This window comes from Onychomys torridus, chromosome 22 (genome assembly GCF_903995425.1).
Source record: "Onychomys torridus chromosome 22, mOncTor1.1, whole genome shotgun sequence".
Lineage (NCBI taxonomy): Eukaryota > Metazoa > Chordata > Mammalia > Rodentia > Cricetidae > Onychomys > Onychomys torridus.
The window spans coordinates 29,330,341-29,355,267 of record NC_050464.1 but is presented as its reverse complement, the minus strand read 5'-3'; the positions used below and the strand labels follow the sequence as shown (position 1 = coordinate 29,355,267).

The 24,927-nt window shown below is 44.9% G+C and overlaps 1 protein-coding gene across 24 annotated transcripts in view; it reads right to left on the bottom strand.

Annotated features, from left to right (window-relative positions):
• Positions 1-24,927, bottom strand: part of Clip1 (CAP-Gly domain containing linker protein 1) — a 117,803-nt gene that overhangs the window by 8,829 nt on the left and 84,047 nt on the right. For 14 of the 24 annotated variants that reach the window (XM_036172417.1, XM_036172435.1, XM_036172416.1 and 11 more), the window contains 3 exons: positions 18,094-18,214; positions 4,148-4,200; positions 275-295 (listed from right to left, as the gene is read on the bottom strand). In XM_036172417.1, coding sequence (XP_036028310.1) covers positions 275-295; positions 4,148-4,200; positions 18,094-18,214 — 195 coding nt within the window. The other 10 variants (XM_036172431.1, XM_036172436.1, XM_036172430.1 and 7 more) reach the window with 2 other exon arrangements.

Sequence of the window (24,927 nt, the reverse complement as noted above, 5' to 3'; positions counted from 1 at the left end):
TAGGCAATTTCTACGCCCTAATTCCTCTGCACAAACCAAGAGAGGCTGAATTAAACCATCTGTGCCAACATTACTGATGTGTGAGAGGCAAACAGTTTAAGCCATGCTGGCTAGAAGGGTTTCCTCATACTACCAATACCAAGACGGGGTGCTAACAGTATGAAAGAAGGGCTTCAGGACCAGAAACTCTTGTCCTACCCCCAAGGGAAGGTGTCGCTCAGATTCTTTTCTTACTACTTACAGAAGAAATAAAGTCCAGTAATGAAGCCAATACCTTAAAGTGTTACTGGGCAAGCTTTAAAATGCAAGATAATAAGAACCAAATATTAGAAACATGGAGAAAATTGCAAATACAGTAAGGACAACTAAATTTGCACCCAAGTTCTTTGCTGTATATCGATATAAAAAAGAAATGTGTGTGTGAGTGTGTGTGTGCACTGCTGAGCATATTTTACAAAACAAAAGCAAGACACAGAGGGACAAAGGCAGCCAAAAATATATACAACAATTTGGTTTACTAAAAATATATGAGATTTATTGATTATAACGTGGATAGACTTTCTTTAGTCTTACCATGAAAGACACACAGATATAGCAAAGGAAGCAAGAGTAGGAAAGGGAAAGAGAGGATGAGGTGAGCATCGGTAAGCAGCGCAAGCTCGGAGACAGTCAGACAGTTACAACCCACAGGGAGCTCAGGGAGCCGGCCAGCGCAGGCCACTTCAGAAGGTCCTCACAGGGCTTACATCCTGTACTACCAGTTGAATTTAGAGCCCCCATAACCCCACGTCTAAAACTTTGGCTTTGCTGTTCCTTCTTTGACATTAAAAAGCCCAGAGCAAAAGGGGAGCCAAGCTAGCTCCCCAGTGTGCATCAGCCTGGGTAGCTATGGAGGGGCAGATGCCTCCTCCAGTTCCAGCAGTCAGACAGCTCCCTTCCCAGCTAGATCCCTGGAAACCTCTTTTTCCCTCTCCTGTTTTTCTTTTGTTTGAAGACAGGGTCACTATGTAGCCCTGACAGGCCTGAAACTCACTCTGTAGCCCAGGCTGGCCTTGAACTCAGAAAGATCCTCCTGCCTCTGCCTCCCTAGTGTTGGGATTAAAGGTGTGAGACAATACACTGGCTGGAACCTGTTCTTAAAGACGCGTGTCCATCTGCACCCAAGTTTTCAAATGATTACAGTTTTAAATTCAGAGAAAAACGATCACTCCATATTGCCTGCAATACAATGTTTACAGCTACCAGAACCACAAAGCAAATGCGGGAAGATGCCACTGACCTCATTACGACAGTCTCATGTAGCTAGCTTGGCCTCCTACCTCTCCATTGCTGGGGATGCAGGCACATTCTACCGTGCTTGGTCCGTAATTTAGAGTTGCATTTATTTACTAACTCTTTCATTTACTGTGTACATGTGGGTAGGTGTGCGTGCCACGGGTGTGGAGGTCAAAGAACAACTTACTGGCATCAGTTCCTTCCTTCTATCATGTGGGTCTGAAGGATCGAACTCAGGTTGTCAGGCCTGGTGGCAAGCCCTCTGACCACTGAGCCACCTCACCCGTCTGTAGCTTACAATTTAAATGTACTCCTTGGGGCAGGACAGCTTTGCGATCGTTAGATCCCACAGGAGGCTGTTCCTAGGGAACTCAGAACCTTACACAAGCTGGCTGGAGCTCTCACACTGACCCCTCAGTGACGGCTTCACCTGATGGTGGGGGGGGGGGGCGGGGTCCTGCCAGTCTGCACCGTGACCATGAGGAATAGGGTCGTCTCCTGCCTTCGCTTCTAATTTAAACCACAGACCGGCTACTGACTCTGCACCAACCAGAGAGGCTTGTGTGCTTTTCTGATGTAAGCATTGGGAACGTATTTACGTCAAGATCATATAAAGCCTTTAGGCCTCTATGCAGAGCAGACAGAGTTAGCCATCACAAGCACACATCCACAGAGGAACCCTTACCAAAATGACATCTGGAAGACTCTGAAGGGTCTAACTTGTTGATATTTTAAAATACATTCAAATTTAGTCTTCCAAAATAGAAGCAATTGTCCATGAGAGTTGATTAACAAGAGAAAAATCTGTTTAAGCAGAAACTAAATTCATACATTTTCTGATTATCGTCTTTAGGTTTGTTCACCATTAGTAGGAATCATTATGGTGCTTTGGTTTTGGTGGTAGGAGACTGAAAGCAGGGCCTCACGTGAGCGGGAAGTGTCCTGTCACTACTCAGTGTTTAACTGTTTGAGACAGATCCCGTTAAGTTGCATAGGGCTATCTTGCCTTCAGCCTCCCCAATAGATACTGGGCTGGCTTAAATTTGCAGCAATTTTTGAGAGTCACTTTGCTAAATATATAATTTAGTCAGTCACAGATAAGTGAGGACTCACGACGTACACTATCTTTAAAAATCAGTAATGAGTACAGGGGGAAGAGAACACAAAAACCTGAAGCTCTAGGGCTCAAGCCTGCACCCATTACTAATGGGTCTGAGTTCTTAGCTACGTTCTGGTCTAGGGGCTTCTGTTTCATCATTTAAAAAAAAAAAAAAAAAAACACACCCCACCACATCTTCCACTGGGAATGTTTTGAGATGATATGAATTTGTGAATTAAAAAGTGTTGTGTAAATGTAAAGGGATTATGTGTTACATCAGCCCATTTTCATTCATTTGTCCCCTTTTGAGAAAGCTACAAAAACAAGGTCTTATTATTTTTCTGTCCAGTGGAAGCATGGCCATGGTGAGACACATGTGCATTCTAGAATGTAAAGACCTTGGAAAAACTCAACAAAGGAAACCAAGTATTTTGTGTGTGTGCGTGTATGTCTTTTTAAGACAGGGTTTCACAGTGTAGCCCTGGCTGTCCTGGAACTCACTCAGTAGCCCAGGCTGGCCTTGAACTCACAGAGATCTGCTGGCCTTTGCCTCCCTAGTGCTGGGATCCACCACCGCCTGGTGAATCTTAAGTATTTCTTCATTAAAACCAGAGAGAAGAAAAGGCTTCCCCTGGATCAAGGCCCAACAGCCTCTAAAACACAGCAATCCACATTGTGCAATCCAAATATTTTTGTAGGCTAAATAAACCCCTGAATTCCCCAGTGTGAGACACATCTGTCAAGCATCAGGGGGCAGGGAAGCCTCTGCTCTGGCAAGGGAAGCACTTCCCAAGAGCATGGGAAAATTTTGTGGAAGGCTGCATTCTTTCCTCTCTTTCACTTCGTCTTTTCTTAAAAAAAGCACAGGGTCTCAAACTTGATATGTACCCGAGGATGACCCTGAACTACTGATTCTGTCACTCCCAACCATTACAAATGGTTTTGTTGTTGTTTGTTTTTGGTGTGGGGATGCACACAATGTAAAGCAAGCTCTCTATTGCTGAGTTATATTCTTAATCCCTACTTTACTTTAATTACTTAATTAGTTAATTAATTAAATTATTTATTTGTGACAGGGTCTCATTATCTAGCCCTGGCTGTCCTGGAACTCACTCTGTAGCCCAGGCTGGCCTTGAACTCTGAGATCCACCTGCCTCAGCCTCCCAAGTACTGACATTAAAGGCATGCTTTACCATTGCCTGGCTTTTATTTTAGTTTTTTAAAGCAGGATTTTGCAATGGAGCACAAGTTGAATTCAAATTTATGATCCTCCAGACTTGGCCTCCTGAGTGCTAGAATTATAGGTATATTTTATCCTGACCTGGCCTAAATATTTCATTTCTATGGACCCCATTTATCTCTACTCAAAAGAGCTTGGAAAGTTATAAAATATTATGGAGGGATAATGAATAATAGAAACAAAGTGGTATTACTTATTATTAAAAAATCAAGCTTTCCCACAATTAAAATCAGTATTGTATCTAAAGTGATTATTATGTATACAATTATCACAATGTACATTACTAAAACCATCAATATGAGGCCATCTGAATTTAGTATAGTAGTTCTGAGTAAATGCAGTTGAAAATGGCTTAAAATTTTAAATTTCTGAAACTAGCAGACGGATCTTCAAAACTTGTCGATTGCAAGCACTAAAATACCACAACGCCATTTTCTAAATATAAGAAGTTGACTGTTTTCTACAAGCTAGCACACACAGCATGTTCGGAAGCTTGTTAAACACACACATCAATAAACATACAGAGAGCCTACCTCTTTTTCATTTCTAACAACTGATTATTGAGTACAGATCTTTCTTCTTCCAGCTGAAAAACAAAAACAGAGAGAGTTCAGTTGATAGCAAGTCCATCCACATACGATCCACTCCAGGGCAGCAGATGCCACCGGCTTCTCTCAAGCAGTGGCAAGAAGTCACCACCAAGAGTGACTACTTTAAAAATTGTTTTTGATCTGATGGCTCACCCCTTCCTGATAGGCCTGAGAATCAGAATATTCATTTTCCTAACAATATAATCTTTGTAGAAAATAATAAAAAACTGTGTCTGCATCTACCCATTTATGAATGCTGTTATACATATAAATAACCATAAGGAAAGACACACCAGTGTACAATGTTTCCTCACTGAAACCCAATGGGAGGAGGAACCATTTTTAAATTGCACTTTTCTATACTGGTTCATGTTACAGATACAAGAGAGACAGACAGCTGGGGAGGTCATGAGACAGGGTCCTGCCATGCAGCTCAGACTGGCTCTTTTTCTCTGCTCCAGCCTCCTGAAGGCTGGCTGAATCACAGGCACGCACCGTTATCCCTAGCTACATGTATTATATGTTGACCTTAAAAATAACATTTCGGGGTTGGGGATTTAGCTCAGTGGTAGAGTGCTTGCCTAGCTAAGCACAAGGCCCTGGGTTTGATCCTCAGTCCTTAAAAAAAAAAAAAAAAAAAGGAATAATAATGATTAATTTTTTTCAGGTAAAAAACTCTTTACAAGACAGGAAAGTTGGTACTGCAGTACCAGTCACTCAGGAGGCTAAGGCAGGAGGATCATTCAAGACCAACCAAAAAAAAAAAGAAAGAAAGTAAAAGAAAAACTTATAAATTTGCTTTAAAATAATACTCGAGGAACCAGGAATGGTGGCATACACCTATAACCCCAGCATTCACAGAAGAATGAGGATTGGAAGCTTGAAACCAGTTTATACAGAGAGACCCTGTCTCAACAAAACAAAAACCAAACCAAACCTAGCAATTTAGGGGATCCAGGTATAGTAGTATAGGTTTATAATCTCCAAACTCAGGAAACGGAGGCAGGCAGACAGAGAGTCTGAGATCAGTCTGGGCTGCATGACAAGTCCCTGTTTTGAAAACAAAAAGCACCCGGGGAAAACCGTAGAAGGTGTGTGGAGTATTGCTGAAACAGGGGCAGCCAAGAACTCATCACGAGTGGTATCTGACCCAGGAGCACAGCACTGGGTGCGCCCTGCCCTGCAAATGCTTGACATGTTTTATAACTAAAGCTTAAAAGAAAGCACAGATGACTGGAGAAGAAATGGAAGGTTATTATTATGAGAAAGGCCTGCAATGAAGGCTGTGCACAAACGGTCACAGTTTGGGAACACTGGACCAGAAGAGTATCCAACAGCTCACACCAAAAACAACAGAGGGGGCTGGAGATGGCTCAGCAGTTAGGAGCACTGGCTGCTCTTGTAGGGAACCCGGGTTCAGTTCCCAGCACCCACATGGTGGCTCAAAACTGCCTGTAACTCCAGTTCCGGAGGATTCAATGCCTTCTGGCCTCCATAGGCACCGAATGCACATGCTGCATAGACATACACTCAGGCAAAATACCCATACATATCAAATAAAAATAAATAAATCTTTAAAACACAAAAACAAATAAGGGGTGGGTAAGGTAAGACAAATGAACAAAAAAACATACTGGGTACTTTGCATAACTTTCAATCCATTATTTAAACTACGCTATCCAAGCTTGAGTGAAATGAAGGCCATGGACAAACTCAGGGCCAACACCAACTCCAATTTCTTTTATTTTATTTATTTGGGGGGGGGTTCAAGACAGGGTTTCTCTGTAGCTTTGGAGCCTGTCCTGCACTAGTTCTGTAGACCAGGCTGGCCTCGAACTCACAAAGATCCGCCTGCCTCTGCCTCCCGAGTGCTGGGATTACAGGCGTGCGCCACTGCCGCCTGGCATAAAAAAATTTTTTTTGGTTTTGGTTTTGGTTTTGGTTTTTTGAGACAGGGTTTCTCTGTGTAGCTTTGAGCCTTTCCTGGATCTCGCTCTGTAGACCAGGCTGGCCTTGAACTCACAAAGATCCGCCTGCCTCTGCCTCCCAAGTGCTGGGGTTAAAGGCGTGCGCTGCCACCGCCCCAACTCCAATCTCCTAGGTTCGGTGTGGACACTTGAATCACAAGGGGCTTTCCATTCTGCTTCCTGCTGTAAGTGAAGACACACGCAGAAGGTGCTCAGTACCTACAGGGAGTGAACGTCGGAAGGCTGCTGGTGGTGAGTAGGCTAGGATAGTAGCACACTTGGAAGCCCAGCTTCTCACAGGATGAACTCCCCGCTGAGAGTCTGGGCTGAACCTTTGTCACCAGTTTCCCCAGTGAGGTGGTTCATTTGGCCTATTTCAGTCTCTTCTCCCAGTGAGTGTTCTGAGGTCCAAAACAGCCACTCTACCTTGACAGCACAAAACACATTCTCCGTGTCTGAGGATTTCTTGTCTCGCCTCCCACACACACACAGACAGACTTCTGCTCTTGGAAGAGCAGATGGAAATGAAAAAGGGAAGGAAAGACCCAGTGGGTCTGCCTGTGACAACCTGCTTTCAGAGACGAAAGGGAGATGGTAGAGAGAGGATGTGCTGCTGGGGGACCCTCTCAAGGCAGAACTGGTACCGGTTTCTAGGAGCCACCTCTGCAGGGCCACACACACCCTTTCCTAGGATGGCCCTCATCCAGGGACCCATCAATGGAGAAAATAAAGACTGTGGCCCACCACGGTAACTCCTCGGCTAAAGGCTCTTGCTGCCAACCTGATGACCGAAGTTAATCACCGGGACCCATGTGGTGTAATCTGTTCATGTGTTTCAGTGGCAAACACATACCCTCCACCTCAACAAATAAAATGGAGCTTTAAAACAAGGAAAGAAAGAAAGAAAAAAACCCTAGACATTCCAGTCAGATTTGGGGCTGAACTCTAGCACCCCAACACTAACGCCAGGAGTAAGTCAAGGCTACCCTCCAGCTGCTGAGGGGCTCCCCTCATAAACACTGTACACCACACGTCCCCTCAACCCTGCTGCCCAGGGAAGCTGGCCCGCAACAATGACACACGCTCAGTTACCAAGTTAAGTTGCATAAGCTCTCGAGAGATGCATGAGGTTTGAGTTTATAGGAACACATACACACAGCTGCCCTCTCAGACACACATTCACAGCCACCACTGCCTGGTTAAAGAATGCCGCTGTGTGGCCACGGGGTGAGAGGCGTGAGGGACTTAGGTCAATCCATACACACACTGTCTTAGTTCCAGACAAAAAGGAGGAGCTCTGCCATAGTCTGACCAGCCGCAAATATCCTTCCCTGCCCAGGCGAAATGGAAAAGAGCAGTCCCTTCAGCCCTAAGGCCCTGGCAGCCATTCGCAGCTGAGACACTCGTCAGGTCCAGGGAAGAGCTCTCTAAAATGTCCCTCAAAAGCTGGAGGTGAGCAGGAGGCTGAAGAAGTCTAGAGGGAGATCTCAAGAAAGAAACTTAAAATGCATCTACTTAGGGAAGACGGTGAGTAGATGGACTAATGATTGACAAGGTGAAAGACTCTCCAAACAGCAGAGGTCGCTGGCCTCAGGGGCCGCACTGCATACAAAATTACCACTTCTCAAAGAATGATGAACTTCATTGTTTTGTTTTGAAAATTAAACACACTCTTTTCAAAGACATTTAACAATACTGTATAGAAACAAAATCAAAAGGAGGGAAATGTCCGGGCGGTGGTGGCGCACGCCTTTAATCCCAGCGCTCAGGAGGCAGAGGCAGGCGGATCTCTGTGAGTTCGAGGCCAGCCTGGGCTACAGAGTGAGATCCAGGAAAGGCACAAAGCTTCACAGAGAAACCTTGTCTCGAAAAATGAAAAAGAAAAGAAAAGAAAAGAAAAAAAAGAAAATGTCCCTTATAATGCTGTCACTTAGATAGTGACAGCTCTTGTCTCTGCCCCCATCCTGTCTTACAAGCTCTGGATGCTTTGAACCATCCCAATCAGCTTGTTTGTTTGTCTTTGTCATTATTCAGACTGGGTCTCTCTCTGCAGCCCTAGCTGGCTGGGAACTCTGTAGACCAGATTGTCCTGGAATTCACAGAGATGGACCTGCCTCTGCAGTGCTTGGATTACAGGAGTACGTCACCATGCTCTGCCTCACGGAACCTTACATGAGTACTGGAAATCTAACTCAGGTTGTACTTTTGTGTGTATGGTTTAGCCCTGTTAGCAGATGAGCCAGCTCTTTGGCTGTCTTTGTTTTCCTTTTCTTTTCTTTTTTCCTTTTTGATTTTTCAAGACAGGGTTTCTTGTGTAGTCCTGGCTGTCCTCAAACTCACAGAGATTCGCCTGCCTCTACCTCTGGAGTGCTGGGATTAAAGGCGGGCGCTACCACGGCCTGGCTTATGAGGAGACTCTGGCCAGCTCAAACATGGCCAGCACTGGTCTGTCAGGCCTTGCCCTTCTTTCCTCATTTCCTTGTTAGCATTCCCAAAGCCAGCCATCAAGGTCTACTCCTTTATCTGGCCACTTCTTCCTCCTGAGGCAGACCATCAGGAGTCAAAAGCTCCCTTTGGCTGACCTAATTAACATGCCCAATTAAAATTAAACACCTCAGGCTGGAGAGATGGCTTGGAGGTTAAGAGCACTGGCTGCTCTTCCAGAGGTCCTGGGTTCAATTCCCAGCAACCACATGGTGGCTCCCAACCATCTGTAATGAGATCTGGTGCCCTCTTCTAGCATGCAGGCATACATGTAGGCAGAACACTGCATACATAATAAATAAATAAATGAATATTTAAAAAATGAAACACATCATCCTAACATGGGGTTTCCCTTTACCTTTCTTTATAAACTGCTATTTTCCTATGTGCCATGTCTGTTTCCTCTCAACCTGGAGCAGTCCTCGGTGCCATTCGGGGACAAATTCCCATTCCCTGTCCCTTCCCCTTCTCCCTTGTCCTCCATCTCCTGACTTGGTCTTTTGTCCTGCCTTCTGTCCTTCCCCGGCAAATAAATCTCCTTTGGGCTGAGAACTTGGTCTTGAGGTGTCCTGATCCGATACTTTTCCTTTCATTTTAAGATTTTTGTTTTAATAGTTTTTGTAGGAATTTGCTTTTTCTGCCTAGGCATTTAAAAACTTCTTTCTAAATTCTTGAGTTTCAATACTAACTTTTATTATTATTGTGTGTGGTGATGTGTATGGGGCTTATTGGCACTCACACACATGTCATCCACATGCACACTTTTTTAAAAAATACAACAACACAATAACAAAATATTAAATTAATTTTGACTTGGATTAGGACAGAACTTCCAGCATTTCTGAAATGGCCCTAAACATACTTCTGCCGTTCGGTAATACATATTTATGTGAAGCACTGTTCTCAGCCTTGACAGTTACAAAATTGTTATTTGTTTGTTTTGAGACAAGTTCTTATCCTATGTAGCTCTGGTTGGCTTAGTACTCACTATGTAGAGACTTTGGCCTCAAATTCACCTGCTTCTACTTTCCAAGTGCTGGGAGTAAAGGTGAAGTAAAAATATTGATCAACTCTTAAAGTGTTGAAGATATCCTACATTCTACAATATAAAATATTCATGTATATTAGTATACAAATTTTCTTTCAGCTTTAATAAATGGTAAAATTACATGTACCTCAAAGAACCATTTTACAATAAATTTATGATTATTATCAGTAAATGTTTAGTTGGTACACTTATTTTATATGCCTATGTACCTGATGGCTACAGAAATATTTCTCAGGCTAAAAGAGGTTATGAGAGCCTGGCGTTGGTGGCACACGCCTATAATCCCAGCACTCGGGAGGCAGAGGCAGGCGGATCTTTGTAAGTTAGAAGCCAGCATGGTCTACAAGAGCAAGATCCAGGAAAGGCACAAAGCTGCACAGAGAAACCCTGTCTCGAAAAACCAAAAAAAGGTGTCTCTCTCTCTCTCTCTCTCTCTCTCTCTCTCTCTCTCTCTCTCTCTCTCTCTTTCTCTTTTCCTGGGCAGTTCAAGCAGCCTTGGTTTTAGCTGGTACAGTGGCACACAACTGTCTCCAGATCACTTGGAAGGTAGAAGCATGAAGATAAAGAGTTCAAAGCTGGCCTCAGCCATGTTAGAGTTTGAGGCCAGCCTGTGCTACATGGCACCCTGTCCATGACCCAAAGGGGAGACTCTGTGACCCAACTTCAAACAGCCCTGTTTTCTAGTGTTCCTTGAGCCTAGATTAAAATTCTCATGGCTGCTGTTCACTATTTTTACCAAATAATGCATAACAGGCTTAAATTAGCTTTCCTTTTCTAATCCATATCTATGACTTTAGGCCGACTGAAAAGGCAGGCCAATCCTCATGGATCAATTTTGATGTCAAACCAGGTTTTTGTACATTTCCTGCCATAACTTCACTCAGAAATGACTTTTTACAAAACAGCTATTGACCCATCTTATCCTTGTCAAGCCATAGCCTCATTTTGCAAGTACCCCTGGGGAAAAGCTGCTGTTTCCATGGTGACAGCTCGGTATGCCTGCTGTCTTTGCAAGACGGAATACATGTGAGGAGGCCTGAAAATGATAAAGCAGACATTCATCGCAAAGGTGGCTGCCAGGTGTTCACTTCTGTTGAAGACCTCACATTTTATATATAGTTGAACTTTCTTTTTTGGTGTTCTGAATACATGTAAGGGGATGATAAATCAGACATCGCTCTCAACACTGACCATCTGAGATGCCTTCTTGAACTGTAGAACTCACGCCATTATTTTTAGAATACCTATGAAAAGGAAACAATGCTCTGTACAGTTTCCATTTATGTGACAGCCTGAGGTCAGGCTCAGTGCTCCCACCACCCACACAGCGACTCCCAGGGGAAGGGCAGGAGTTTATCTAGCCAGGCGGCGGTGGCTCATGCCTGTAATCCCAGCACCCGGGAGGCAGAGGCAGGTGGATCTCTGTGAGTTTGAGGCCAGCCTGGGCTACAGAGTGAGTTCCAGGACAGTCAGGGCTACACAGAGAAACCCTGATTTGAAGAAAAAGAAAGAAAAGGAAGGAAGGGAGGGAGGGAGGGAGGGAGGGGAATTAGGGTATCAGTGTGGACCATGTTGTAGAATTACCATTGAGGAGAAAAGGGAGGTCCCACTTCACGGAACATGTGAGGTGGTATTTATTTAGACGTAGCTACCAGAGGCAGGGCTGCAGGCCTCAAAGGACAGGAACGAACGGAGAAAGAATGCACAGAGCATCCAACAAAAATGGATAGATAAACATCAATACATGTCTACTAGAGGGAGTAAAATTCAGCAATGAAAAATAATTACCCCACTCCTGGAAACATGATGTTAAATGAAGAAGACATACAGTGTTTGATTCCAATGATATGTGATGTATAGGATAGACAACCCTTAGGAAGAAGGGTGGTTTCCAGGGGCTAGGAGAAGGGTATGTGAGTGACTGCTTAAAATGATCATGTAGTTTCCCCTAAAGTTTTGTTTGTTTGTTTTGTCGTTGTTGTTTCCTGAGACAGGGTTTCTCTGTGTCTCGGCCCTGGCTGTCCTGGATCTCGCTCTGTAGACCAGGCTGGCCTCAAACTTACTAAGATCCACCTGCCTCTGCCTCCCAAGTGCTGGGATTAAATGAGTGCACCACCATCATCCAGCCCCCCTAAAGTTTTAAAACTGTTTTGGAACTAGACAGAGGCAGTGATTGCACAAAATGGGCACTATAAAATTAAACGTCACCACATTGCACACTGTAAAATGTTTAAAATAGGAACTGAAATACACACACACACACACCCCAACATGGAACAACAAGAAATCACCCAGGCATCAGGCAGAAAATGTGCTGTGAGCACACACTGCCCATGCTGTTGCATTAACAGTCATAACTCCCAAGTCATGTCTACCTTCAGATTGCCAAACAAAACAAAACATTTTCATTTGGTTCTGCCTAACATATTCTGTTTTAAAAGACAACACGGGGCTGGTGAGATGGCTCACAGCGTGAGAGCTTGCTGTATATGCCTGGCAACCTGGGTTTCATCCCTGGAGTCCTCATAAAGATGGAAGGAAAGACTCAACCAGGGTGTCCTCTGACCTCCGTATGTGTGCTATGGAATACACACTTGCAATCACACATACACACATTCACATATAATAACATTGTTATGCACAGGAAAATAATGACAATAATTTAAAAAGATTAAAAGATAATGCACTTTGCAGACTGATGCCAGATAAACACTCTGGCCACTCGAAAATCCTGACTGACCCTGGTTGTTGCCCCTCTCCTCGATGGCTTGGGGAATAAAGGCACTTGCCACCATGCCTGACACCTGATGACAGAATATAACTGACTCCCTCACACTGACTTTTGGGCACTGCGGCATGTGTGAATCCACACACAAATAATAAATAAATGTAATCATTTTTAAACATACGATTCTTTCCTTTTATATATACATGAGATTTTGTCTGCATGTGTGCCTGTGCACCACCTTCATGCCTGGTGCCCACAGAGGGCAGAAGAGGAGATCCAATCTCCTGGGACTGGGGCTGTGGGTCGCTCGAGCCACATGTGGGCGCTGGGAACTGAACCTGTGCAAGAGCAACGCCGAGTGCTCCCGACTGCTGAGCCAGCTCTTCGGCCCTCTTTGATTTTAAAGTAGGAATTTTAGTTGGAGAAAGCTACCTGATAGCTAGCACTTGGCAATGCAAGCTGCAGACAGGGCGTGGGGACTCTGACCAAGCAGGCTTCTTTGCAGGGGACTGTAAGCAAGCATACGGTCCCTCCATGTTAGGGTTCCTCTTCACAGCACGGCAGGCCAATCAAACAGGACCTCTAAGGAAGAGCTGCCTCCAGCGGCCCACCATACCCACCACCAAGTCCCGCTCATTAGCCTTCTTCCACCTGGTTTGTTGGGACAGCGTCTCACGTAGCCCAGGCTGGCCTTGAACTCACTATATACAGGAGGATGACCTTGAGCTCCTGACCTTCCTGTCTCCACATCCCCAGTCTTATGATCATAAGACTGCACCACTGTACCCAGCTTTCGAATTTCTTCACTGCCTTTTTTTTTTTTTTTTTGAGCTGAGGATTGAACCCAGGGCCTTGCGCTTGCTAGGCAAGCGCTCTACCACTGAGCTAAATCCCCAAACCATTCGCTGCCTTTTTTAAGAGAATAAAGAAGAAATGGTCTACAAAACCACTGTCACAGGGAGACAGTCCTCTAATTTAATAAACAGCCTTGTCTTGAAGGCTCTTGAGAACAGGGTTTAAAAATCCCAACAATGATTCATCCTGGTATTAGGAAAAGAACAAGCAGGAAGTACACAGTCCTCAAATAAAGGCTCTTCCCAGAGGAAGTAGAGCTTCCTTCCCAGGAACTCCCCAGTGAGAACCTTAGTATGCAGACATATGTTGGGGTATCTTGGGATTTATAAGCAAATAAACATTTGAAAAAGTAAAAATAATATACCAGCAAAGTTCAGAGTCCACCCCCACATTAGCAGTGTGGTGCTGGGCATCCTGTATTTGAGGGGTTGTTTTGCCACTGAGCAACACCTCAGCCTACAAATACATTTGTACAGTACTGTGTTGGCCCCACCTACCCCATATTCCTGACTCACAGTTTTGTTTCCTTGTTTCATGAAAAAGAGGTTTCATCCTCAGTAGGGCAGCAGCAGGGGAAACAGTCCTAACCACAGCTACTATTTCACATCTCACTTCCAATGGGGTGCATCCTCAGCTAGTGGTCCCTTGGGAGCCTCTGCCTCCTCACCTCTAAGACTCTCAGTTTCAGAGGAAGGTTAGGATGCCACAAAAGCAGTGGGATGGCTTCTCAGTGAATGCCCACTGAGTAATAATGTTGCTAAGTAAAGCAACTTAGGCCTGGGTCAGGATTTACCTAACTCTGTCACTCTAGTCTGACACTTGAATCTTAGAAGGAAACACTAAATAGAGTAATGCAGCTGAAGTTCTAGATTTTAAAATAGTATCTCTGTCAGGCACTGTAGCTGTGTAAAGTAGCCGCTCTTTTCTTTGGGCTGCCAACCAGCTCCCAAATAATGACAGGATGAATGCTCAAACTTACCTTAGGCTAGTCCCACCAGCTCTTTTAACTTAATTTAACCTGTTTCTAGTCATCTACATTTTGCCTTGGGGATTTCACCTCTCTTTCATTCTGAATGCCCTACTTTCCTGCCTCCTCCATGTCTGGCTGGCCCCTGGCGTCAACCTGGGGTCTCTTTTTTCTTTCTTCTCCCGAGCCGAAATTCTTCCTCCTCCTTACTCTTCCTGCTGGGAAGTCCTGCCTATACCTCCTCTCTTGCTATTGGCCCTTCAGCTTTTTATTAGACCAATCAGGTGCCTTAGGCAGGCAGGGTGAAACAGAAACACATCTTTACATAGTTAAACAAATACTCTGCAAGACTGTAATGTAGTTCCTCTCTCTTCTGCTTGCTTTTGTATTACCAGAGACTAAACTCAGGTCTCAGGCATGCCAGGCAAGCACTCTATTACTGATTTGATTTACAGCCCTAGTCCATTTATATTATATTTCTAACAGAGACAACTAATAGCTTACCTAATGTAAAAAAGATCTATGTTTTATCCCCAACACTTCAAAAAGAAAAAACAAAAAACAAAAAATTCACTTAACTCTAGGAAGTTAACTAAGTGAAAATTCGTAATTTCACAGAAATAATTAGGCACAACAGGTTCACAGAGATAATATAGTAAGAGTCTGACAATTTATTTTCTTTAAAATAAGGTTGAGCCGGGCAGTGGTAGCGCATGCCTTTAATCCCAGCACTCAGGAGGCAGAGGCAGGTGGATCACTGTGAGTTCGAGGCCAGCCTGGGCTACCAAGTGAGTTCCAGGAAAGGTGCAAAGCTACACAGAGAAACCCTGTCTTGAAAAAAACAAAAGAAAAAAAGAAAAAGAAAAATAACATTGCATCGCTATTACCCTGTTTAAAATAAGGTTGATTAGAAACCATTCTATGTATGTATACATGAATGTATGTATGCATGTATGCATGCATGGGTGGATGAATAGATTATTGAGAGATGGTCTGGCTGTATAGTTCAGGCTGACCTGGAATCATATGGCCTGGCTGGCCTCAAACTTGCAAACCTCCTGCTTCAACCTCCCAAGTACTAGGATTATGTTACAGAGTTACTGGTGTGAGCTACCACACCCAGCCAGGTTATTTTAAGTGGTTTTCTCATTCTTTTGGAGTGTACATATCAAGACAAGAATGACCTATATATAATCTTTCTTGGTTATTATTATCACTTTCATTTTTTATCTTATTTTATATTTATTTTTGGTTTTTTGAAACAGGGTTTCTCTGTGTAGCCCTGGCTATTTTGGAACTCAATCTGTAGACCAGGAGGGCCTCAGACTCAGAACTCAAGAGATTCACCTGCCTCTGCCTCCTGAGTGTTGGGATTAAAGGCGTGCACCACCACTGGCTAGTATCACTTTTAATAATCTCCATAATCAGGGATGAGGATATAGCTCGGTTGGTATAGTGCTTGCCTTCCATGTATAAGGCACTAGGTTTGATTCCTAATTAAAAAACAAGGAAAGTGTCCATTGCCAAGCTATCATGTTTTAGTTGACATTTACTTCTTTTCTGAATAAAAACAAACAACACTAAAAAGTGACATAATAACTAACATTTTGGTTGTTTGTTTTTAAAGGAAAGATCTCTCATATAGCCCACATTAGACTTGAACTGGCCATTGTAGCCTGGGTGCTCTCAAACTCACAGTGTAGCCGAGGCTAGCCTTGAACTCCTGACCCTCATTCTTCTGTTTCCCAAGTGCTATGATGACAGGCTCATCCACCAGTCAGTCCCAGCTTCTACTCTTTAAAACGAAGTTCCTTTCATAGCTGCAGCTGCTATTTTCTTAACACCCAGCAAAATGACTTTTCAATCATTAAGCACAAAATCTTTTCAGTAGAAAGCTAAGGTAAAGAGCTTTAAAAACTCAGCCAGGAGTCAGGAGGTCTCCTCAGCCCTTCCAGCTGAGTAAGACATGAGGGATGTAACTAGTCCAGTTCAGACCACAGCATAAGCAGACAGGGCGACCTCCCTGCTCACTCTACAGATGGAGTCCACAGTCTCTCCCACAGATAGTCAAAGAGATGTGGGAAAATCAAAAAGAAAAGGAAAGGAAAGGAGGGAGGCAGGAGGGAAGAAGGGAGGGAAGAAGGGAGGGAAGAAGGGAGGGAAGGAGGGAGGGAAGAAGGGAGGGAAGGAGGGAGGGAAGAAGGGAGGGAGGGAGAGAGGAAGGGAGAGAAAAGCCAATGAGACAGACTGAGCACTTAACCCAAATCCTTCTCTCCCAGTACTGGTGACACCCTGGTATTCCACATCCCAGCAATAACAGAAAAGAAAATCTTCCTCAGGTCAAAGGGGTTTCTACTTTTCATAAACTCAAGTTTCTCACAAGCTGATCCAAGGAGAGCGCAGTGACCCTGCTGAAGTCAACCCCCTTTGATTCCGTTCCAAGCCCAACAAGACGATGACAAACACTGTGGCCCTGCTTGCCAGAGGATGCTCAACAAGTCACTATCTTCTCTGTCTTCTGCTACATTAGTGTAAGAAGAGCACTGCCCCCCAGATCACCGTTGTCATCTCTGTGTACCCAATGTGAACAGTGAGCCTGCTACTGTCAACCTGCGGTACCCGACAACATCTCTCAGAGCTGGGAGACTGCAGCATTTCCTTCATGAAATGAGGAAAGCGGGGACAGCTATAATAAAAATCTTTTTTGTTTTGTTTTTGTTTTTTCGAGACATGGTTTCTCTGTGAAACAGTCCTGGCTGTCCTGCAACTCTCTCTGTAGCCCAGGCTGGGCCTCGAACTCACAGAGATCCAATAGCCTCTGTCCCCTGAGTGCTGGGACTAAAGGCTTGCACCACCACCGCATGGCTTGTAATTAAAAATCTTAAAGTGTAAAAAAAAGTGTAAAACCATGGACATGGTGACTTCCCCAATACTTGGGAGGTAGAAGCAGGAGGCTTTCTCTGAGTTTGAGGCCACCCTGTGCTACCTGGTGAGTTCCAGGCCAAGCAGTGATCCCCTGCCCTGAAAACACAGATAGAAGAAAGTGAGGTGCTTTCCCCACACACTGCAGCATCTTGGTGAAAATGAAATGCAGTAGCTCCAAACTACTCTAGCTAGTCAGAGCCAAGGCTTACAGCACGTAACAGATCTTTTTCTTTGCAGGGCAGAGCAAGCATAAACGGTTAAAAATTGCAGCAGCTGCTCTGGGGTCAGATGTGACTAACATTCTGATTCAGTGCTAGAGAAGAATTCAAAGCCGAACACAGCATCATTTACACTCAGCTCTGTTCCCATGTTTAAGTAACTTCTGTCAGAAACCTCGGCGACGCAGATCTCAGCAAGCAGACTGTGATGCACTCTAGGTAGGATTCCACAAATCATCACACACATATTCACAAGTCTATTGGGAAATTACTAACAACCAAGACCAACCGGTAACTTCACACCAAAACCATATCTTTAGAATCCATATCCTTAAGACCAATTTCAGCAAAATAGGGGGAAAAATGTCAAGGAAAAATAAATTTGGAATCAAAGTTGCGGTAGGGAGAAGATGTTTGATTTTTGGATTTTCAGTGCACTGCTTGAGGACTAATCTAGCAAGGAGCTTTGCTCATTGCTTGCAAGGTCTGGTGCTGGTGCTGCTAGCGTGTGTGCCGTGTTAGTGGACCTGTCAATTCACTGCGACCCACCTTCTATAGCAGTGTGCCTCCCTGAAAGCAAGGAGCCGCGTAAGGCAGGTAAACCGCCCAGAGCAAACCTGAGTAGCCTCTAGGAACGCTGTGGGAAGAGCAGATGCCAGCAGCACCCCGGATCTAAGCCCCCCGAAGGTCCACTGACCTTTTGATGATTGGTGACTTCCTCCCGCGTTCTCCCCAGTTCCTCGGCAAGTTTGGCGTTCTCTTCCTCCAGTGCGGAAAGCTGCTGGGACTTCTCAGCGGCTGCCTGCTTTAGGGCTTCTCTGCAAGGACAGCAAGTGCAGGGTTACCATAGAAACAAGACAAGCAAGGAAACTGTGGGAGACAACAGCTTCACAGCACCAGGGGAAAATAGACCTGGGTCACGTGCCTGATAAGATCCGTAATAACAAGGGACCGCGTTAGCTACATGAAGGTCACATTTTAATCTCTCAAAAGGAGATTGGCTGACCAGAATTATGACATTTTAAAATACCTAACAAACACTATCTCTACTCTATTACCACCCACACCCCACACAAAAGCAAATTTTGCTGGAAAAGAGATGGCAAATGACGTGGCCAGTATAGCCTTCATCTTTAGGAGAATTTCTGATAGATAATTATCCTGAAACCCACTCTGGTGACAGTGATTTAGTGGGCCGCCAAGGCACTTTGTTCCGGAGGCGTAGATCTTTTCATCTAATTCTCTCTTGCCGAAATGAAAATCCAGTGGTCCCATTTACCAGTGTCCATCAGTCAGGTGCTGTTGTGAATCTGAGTATATTTTTAGGACAAAGGAAAGTGAAATGCCCAAAGGAATTTTTTTCTAAGTAAATAGCAGTTATTTGATGGTATTCTTTCTACAATGCTAATTGTTAATTAAAAGAAGCAAATAAAAACATAACACAGGCTGCCAGCTAACTCATATCATAAATGCCAACACAATAAGGTAGACATTATTAGGCATTTTCTCATTAGTAAGATTAACCTAAACATACATTCTGAACTATTATCTTTTACATATGGCTATTCAAAATATTTTTACTTCCTCACTAGATCCTAGTTTTACGCCACAGAAGGTTTTGAAGCAATTTTGAGTTTTAAGTAGGTCTATGCTGGGTAAACTCTTCTTAGCGAGCTGTCAGACGTGGCTGGATTCTGAATCCAGTCATCTGGGTATGAATCCATTTGCTGATGCATGAGGGCATCTATTTTTAACTTCAATTGTCTAATGGGTGGCAGTGCTTGGCAACTTCAATTTTCTCAATTTTTAATTCTCCATCTATCTATATATCATATACTCTACGATGACCACATGAAGATTTAGGAGAATACATCTACACAGAAATTCTCTTAGCACACTAAATTAAGTTTTTACAAAGATGTGTATTTAATAAGTACAGAAAAGCTGAGAAAAAATTCTAATTGTGAGTCTATCAATCCATCTACCCACCAGCGTCCACAGGTGCCGTCAGTTAGTTTCTGTCAAAGTCACATAGACCTTGGCATGCCTGGGGAGAGGGGAGCCCAACAGAGAAACTGCCTCCATCAGAGCGGCCTAGGGGCATGCCTGTGGGACATTTTGTTAATGGTTGACTGATGTAGGGGTGGCAGGTGGTCATCTGCTGTATAAGGAAGGAAGCTGAGCCTGAGTCTGAGAGGGAGCCAGTAAGCCGAAGTCCTCATTGCTCTTTGTTTGGGTTCATGCCTCAGGTTCCTACTCTGGCTTCCCTCAATGATAGACTGTAACCTATACGCCCAATAAGCCCTTTCTTCTCCAAGTTGCTTTTGGTTGTGGTATTTATCACAGCGACAGGGAGGCAAACTAAGAGATATAGACACACACACACACACACACACACACACACACACACACACACACACACCCCGTCGCACCCCACACATAACTTAAGTTCATTGACTTCACTGACTGGCTAAAGTCCATTAACACTTGACAGATCAGAAGATTTTACTTATGATGCAACCATCATAAACTAAATACTGTATTTCTCAGGCTGTCACTGACTTCACAGGAACTTTTTTATTAGCCAGGCAGTGGTGGCACACGCCTTCAATCCCAGCACTCTAGAAGCAGAGGTGGGCAGATCTCTGTGAGTTCTAGGCCAGCCTGGGCTACAGACTGAGTATCAGGTCAGACAGGGCTGTTACACAGTGAAACCCCGCCTCAAAAAAAAAAAAAAAAAAGAAAGAAAGAAAGAAAAAAAAAAAAGAAAAAAGGAAAAAGGAACTTCTCTGTTTATTGACACACCGTCTTGCTGTTTCGAAAGCTAGCCTTACACACACACACACACACACACACACACACACACACACACACACACCGGCTGTCAGCAGTGATGTTTATGTTCCTCTGTTCCTCTTCTGCCTCTTTAACACTTTCACAGAGACACAAACTTCCAGTTGAACACAGTTTTTGAAAACACTGTGAGGTTGGGTGTAGTGACGCATGCCTTTAATTCCAGCACTCAGGAGGCTGAGGAAGGTGGATCTCTGCAAGCCTGAGGCTAGCCTGAGGCTAGCCTGATCTACACAGCAAGCTCTAGGGACAGTTAGGGCTAGAGAGTGATCTTGTCTCAAAAAGCAAACACAAAACAAACAAGCGTTCTGTGGGCTGGTGGTGTGGCTCAGTGGTACAGCACTTGCTTAGTTAAAAAAAAAAAAAGAAAGAACCTACAATAAAAAACTTCAAATAAGAAACCAAAGTTAGGCCGGGCGGTGGTGGCGCACGCCTTTATTCCCAGCACTTGGGAGGCAGAGCCAGGCGGATCTCTGTGAGTTCGAGGCCAGCCTGGTCTACAGAGTGAGCTCCAGGAAAGGCTCCAAAGCTACACAGAGAAACCCTGTCTTGAAAAAACTAAAACAACTAAAAAAAAAAAAAAAAAAAAAAAAAAAGAAACCAAAGCTATTTTTAAAATGGCCACTGGGGCTCAGCAGGTAAAGCCCTTGCCACATAAGCCTGACGACTCAAAGTTTAATCCCCAGGACTCATGTAAAGACGGAAAAGGAGAAGCAACTCCACAGAGCTGGGTTCCATCTCAAACACTACAAGAAACAAGCAAAGATTTCTAACAACTTTGTGTGTGTGTTCACGGGTGCACATGCAAGTGTGTGCATACACAGGTGAGGCCAGAGGTCCACACTGGATGACTTCTTTATAAGACAGTTCTCTCCCTGAGCCAGCTAGACGACACCAGCAAGTCCCCGGAATCTTCCTCTTGCTGCCTCCCAGCACCGAGCGGCACCACAGGTGTGCAGCAGTCAATTCGGCTTTTACACGGGTACGAGGCGTCCAAAGTCAGCCCACACGCTTGCACAGCAATCACTGTACCACTGAGCCATTTCCCAGCCACTTCACCAATTTTAAAACTCTTCTTTGTACAGGACAAGACAGAAAATATTAGCCAACTTTAAGGTGAGAGACAAAATAAACATTGTTGATACTGACTTACATTTTGCTCATGAATTTATTTATTTTGGTTTTCCAAGGCAGATTATTAAGTTAAATTCAGTCTAGATTTCTTACTAAACCAGCTAGGTAGAGATAAAAAAATTAGACTGTTTCGTCACTTCTAAGATAAAAATCCCACAGCAGGGGCTGGAGAGATGGCTTAGAGGTTAAGAGCACTGACTGTTCTTCCAGAGGTCCTGAGTTCAATTCCCAGCACCCACATAGTGGCTCACAACCACCTGTAATGAGATCTGGTGCCCTCTTCTGTATATATAATAAATAAATAAATCTTTAAAAAAAAAAAAAATCCCACAGCACTGGGAAGCTACTTCATTGTTGCTCTCCCTGAAATGAAGAGCTGGCTAACCAAAGTCAAGGGTTCTCTTGAAGCAATGCTAGCGGGGAACACGGAGGGAAGAATACTGTCTCCCAAGTGCTGGTTCCCAGTTGTTAGAACAATGGTCCCAGGAGGGAGCTGGGTCAGCACGTGGCTGCCACTCCTCTGGCACCAGTTTCTCCAGGCAGCACAATCAGGTGAGGACAAACACCACAGCTCTGGAGCACATGGGCACACACACACACACACACACACACACACACACACACACACACACACAGCAGCTGCTTATTCTCTAGCTTTAGGCAATGAAGAATCAACTAAGGAATGCAAAGCACCCGAGAAGTACTGTTCCCATCACACTGTCCTTTGAAAGCAGATGTCCTTGCCTTGAAGTGTGGCCAAGACAAAGGCAGAGTCACAGGCCAGGACTTTCACCAGCTCCCCAGGCCTCCTTCCACTAGTTTCTATGCGGAGCTAAGATCTAGCCGCGGGGTGCCTTGTCCCGGGCAGGAAGAGGGAATTTCCCCAAGCCTAGTGGGCAGAGACTCTAAAGCAGCCCTGGCACAGGCCTGCTCCTCTGTCGTCTCAGCAACTTCCCCCGGGGCAGTATCGGAAGACAGACAGGCTTCTGTTGCTGTGACAGCAGCGGGCATCTTTCTGTCTTTTCCTTCCACTCCGTCCACAGGCATGAAGCAGGGCACCAAGACAAACTAGGGGTAGAGGTGAGCCAGGTTCTCACTAGATAGCACAGCTGACCTGAAACTGGAGTCGTCCTCCGGCTTCTGTCTCCTGACTTCAGGGGTTACAGGCATGCACCGCCACATCCAGCCATGAGGACAACCTTCCCCCACCCTTGCTTTGAGACTCAACACCTCACACATGCTAAGCATGCAACTCTCCTCCTGCACTGAGCCACTGTCTGTCTCTTTATAAGTACGACCCTGCTGTGGGATGGTCTCTATGTTAAATGTGTTGCTCTGATTGGTTAATAAATAAAACACTGATTGGCCAGTAGCCAAGCAGGAAGTATAGGCGGGACAAGGAGAGAGGAGAATTCTGGGAAGTAGAAGGCTGAGGCAGACAGACACTGCCAGCCGCCGCCATGACAAACAAGGTGTAAGGTACAGGTAAGCCACAAGCCACATGGCAAAGTATAGATTAATAGAAATGGGTTAATTTAAGATAGAAGAAGTAGATAACAAGAAGCCTGCCACGGCCACTCAGTTTGTAAGCAATATAAGTCTCTGTGTGTTTACTTGGTTGGGTCTGAGCGGCTATGGGGCTGGCGGGTGAGAGATTTGTCCTGACTGTGGGCCAGGCAGGATCAGAAAAACTCAAGCTACACGACCCTGTTCCTACACTGTGGTGATCTATTTGTAATCTAAGAAATAAAGCTTGCCTGAAGATCAGAGGACAGAGCCAGCCAGAGTTAGCCACAGAGGACTGGGCAGTTGGCACACACCTTTTATCCTAGCACTTGGGAGTCACAAGTCTTTAATCCCAGCACTAGGAAGGTTGAGACAGGAAGTGAAATGGCTGGGGGGAGAAAGGAACACAAGGCGGGAGGAGACAGAAATTAGGCCCTTTCCGCTAAGGACTCACAGGCATTCAGACTGAGGATTCGTGGAGACAGGATCTTCTCTTTATGGCTGAGGAGTTGGCGGGGTGAGAAGAGGCTGTGGCTTGTCTCCTCTGATCTTTCAGCATGTACCCCAATATCTGGCTTTGGTTTTTATTACAAGACCATTTAGGATTTGTGCAACACTACACAAATTGGGAAGAGTGATAGGACACAATTAAGTGAGGCACTGAGTGGGCAGACTCACTGAAGGACTAGTCCTATGCAATGATCAGTGTACAATGAGAATGTTATCGAAACACAGCGCTCTCCTGGTTAGGTCCACCGTGGCTCTGCCCCTCCGGCATCTAACGTGGCTCAGAGAGTGCTCATGAGGAGGACTATAGTGATGGGGGACCAGCAACACCTCGGTGCCCCACACTCCAGGGAGCAGAACTACTTGCGTCACAGGGAAAAACTGCTAAACTATACTTGAATCCACCGTCTCTGAATGTCACTAAAATGTTTGTGTGTGGTGTGTGTTCTTATTTATATGTGAACGTGTATGTGCAAGTGTGCATGTGAGTGTGTATGACATGTGGGCAGAGGCTAGAGGTACTCAGTCACTCTCCACTTTATGTTTTGAGATCAGGTCTCTCTCCGTAGTGGTTTGAATAAAAATGGCCCCCATAGACCCCATAGGGGTGGCACTATTAGGAGGTGAGGTCTCGGAGGAAGTGTCCCTGGGGGTGGCACTATTAGGAGGTGAGGTCTCGGAGGAAGTGTCACTGGGGGTGGTCTTTGAGGTTCCAGATACTTAAGCTAGGCCCAATGTGGCAGTTTCTTCCTGCTGCCTGCTGATCCAGATGTAGAACTCTCAGCTTCCTCTCCAGCACCATGGTGGCTTGAATGCCACCATGCTTCCTGCCACGATGATCATGGACTAAACCTCGGAACTGTCAGTCAGTCCCAATGAAATGTTCTCCTTTATAAGAGTTACTGTGGTCATGGTGTCTCTCCACAGCAATAGAAACCCTAACTGAGACACTCCCTGAACCCAAGCTTACCATTTCAGCTATAATACATGGCCAGCAAACTCCAAGGATCCTCCTTTCTCTGCCCCACAGCACCGGAGTGTTGTGGAATATTTGACTACACTGTGAAACTCCAAGACTGTATTAATAAAATTAACCTTGGATCAGGGGGCAGAGCCAGCAACTAGTTGACAAGCATGAGCCCTAGAGAGTACGGAGGACCCAGGTAGAGAGATGCACAGGAAGGGGTAGGGAGGTCCTTTTTGGTTGGGGGTGGTGTAGAAAAACACTCTCTTGCTTGGTCTCCAAGCTAAAAAAGAAGGTCAGCTGGTTGCTTTTTTTTTCCCCTTCCCCAAGACAGGGTTTCTCTGTGTAACAGCTCTGGCTGTCCTAGAGCTCATTCTTTAGGTCAGGCAGTCCTCAAACTCACAGAGATCCACCTGCCTCTGCCGCTGAGTGTTGGGATTAAAGGTGTGTGCCACCACTGCCTGGCAGCTGGCTGTTTCTTGGCCCCTCTGATCTAGCAGGTTTTCACCCCAACATCTGACTCCCAGGTCTTTATTCATAAATAGAACAGCTTAGATAAACCAACAC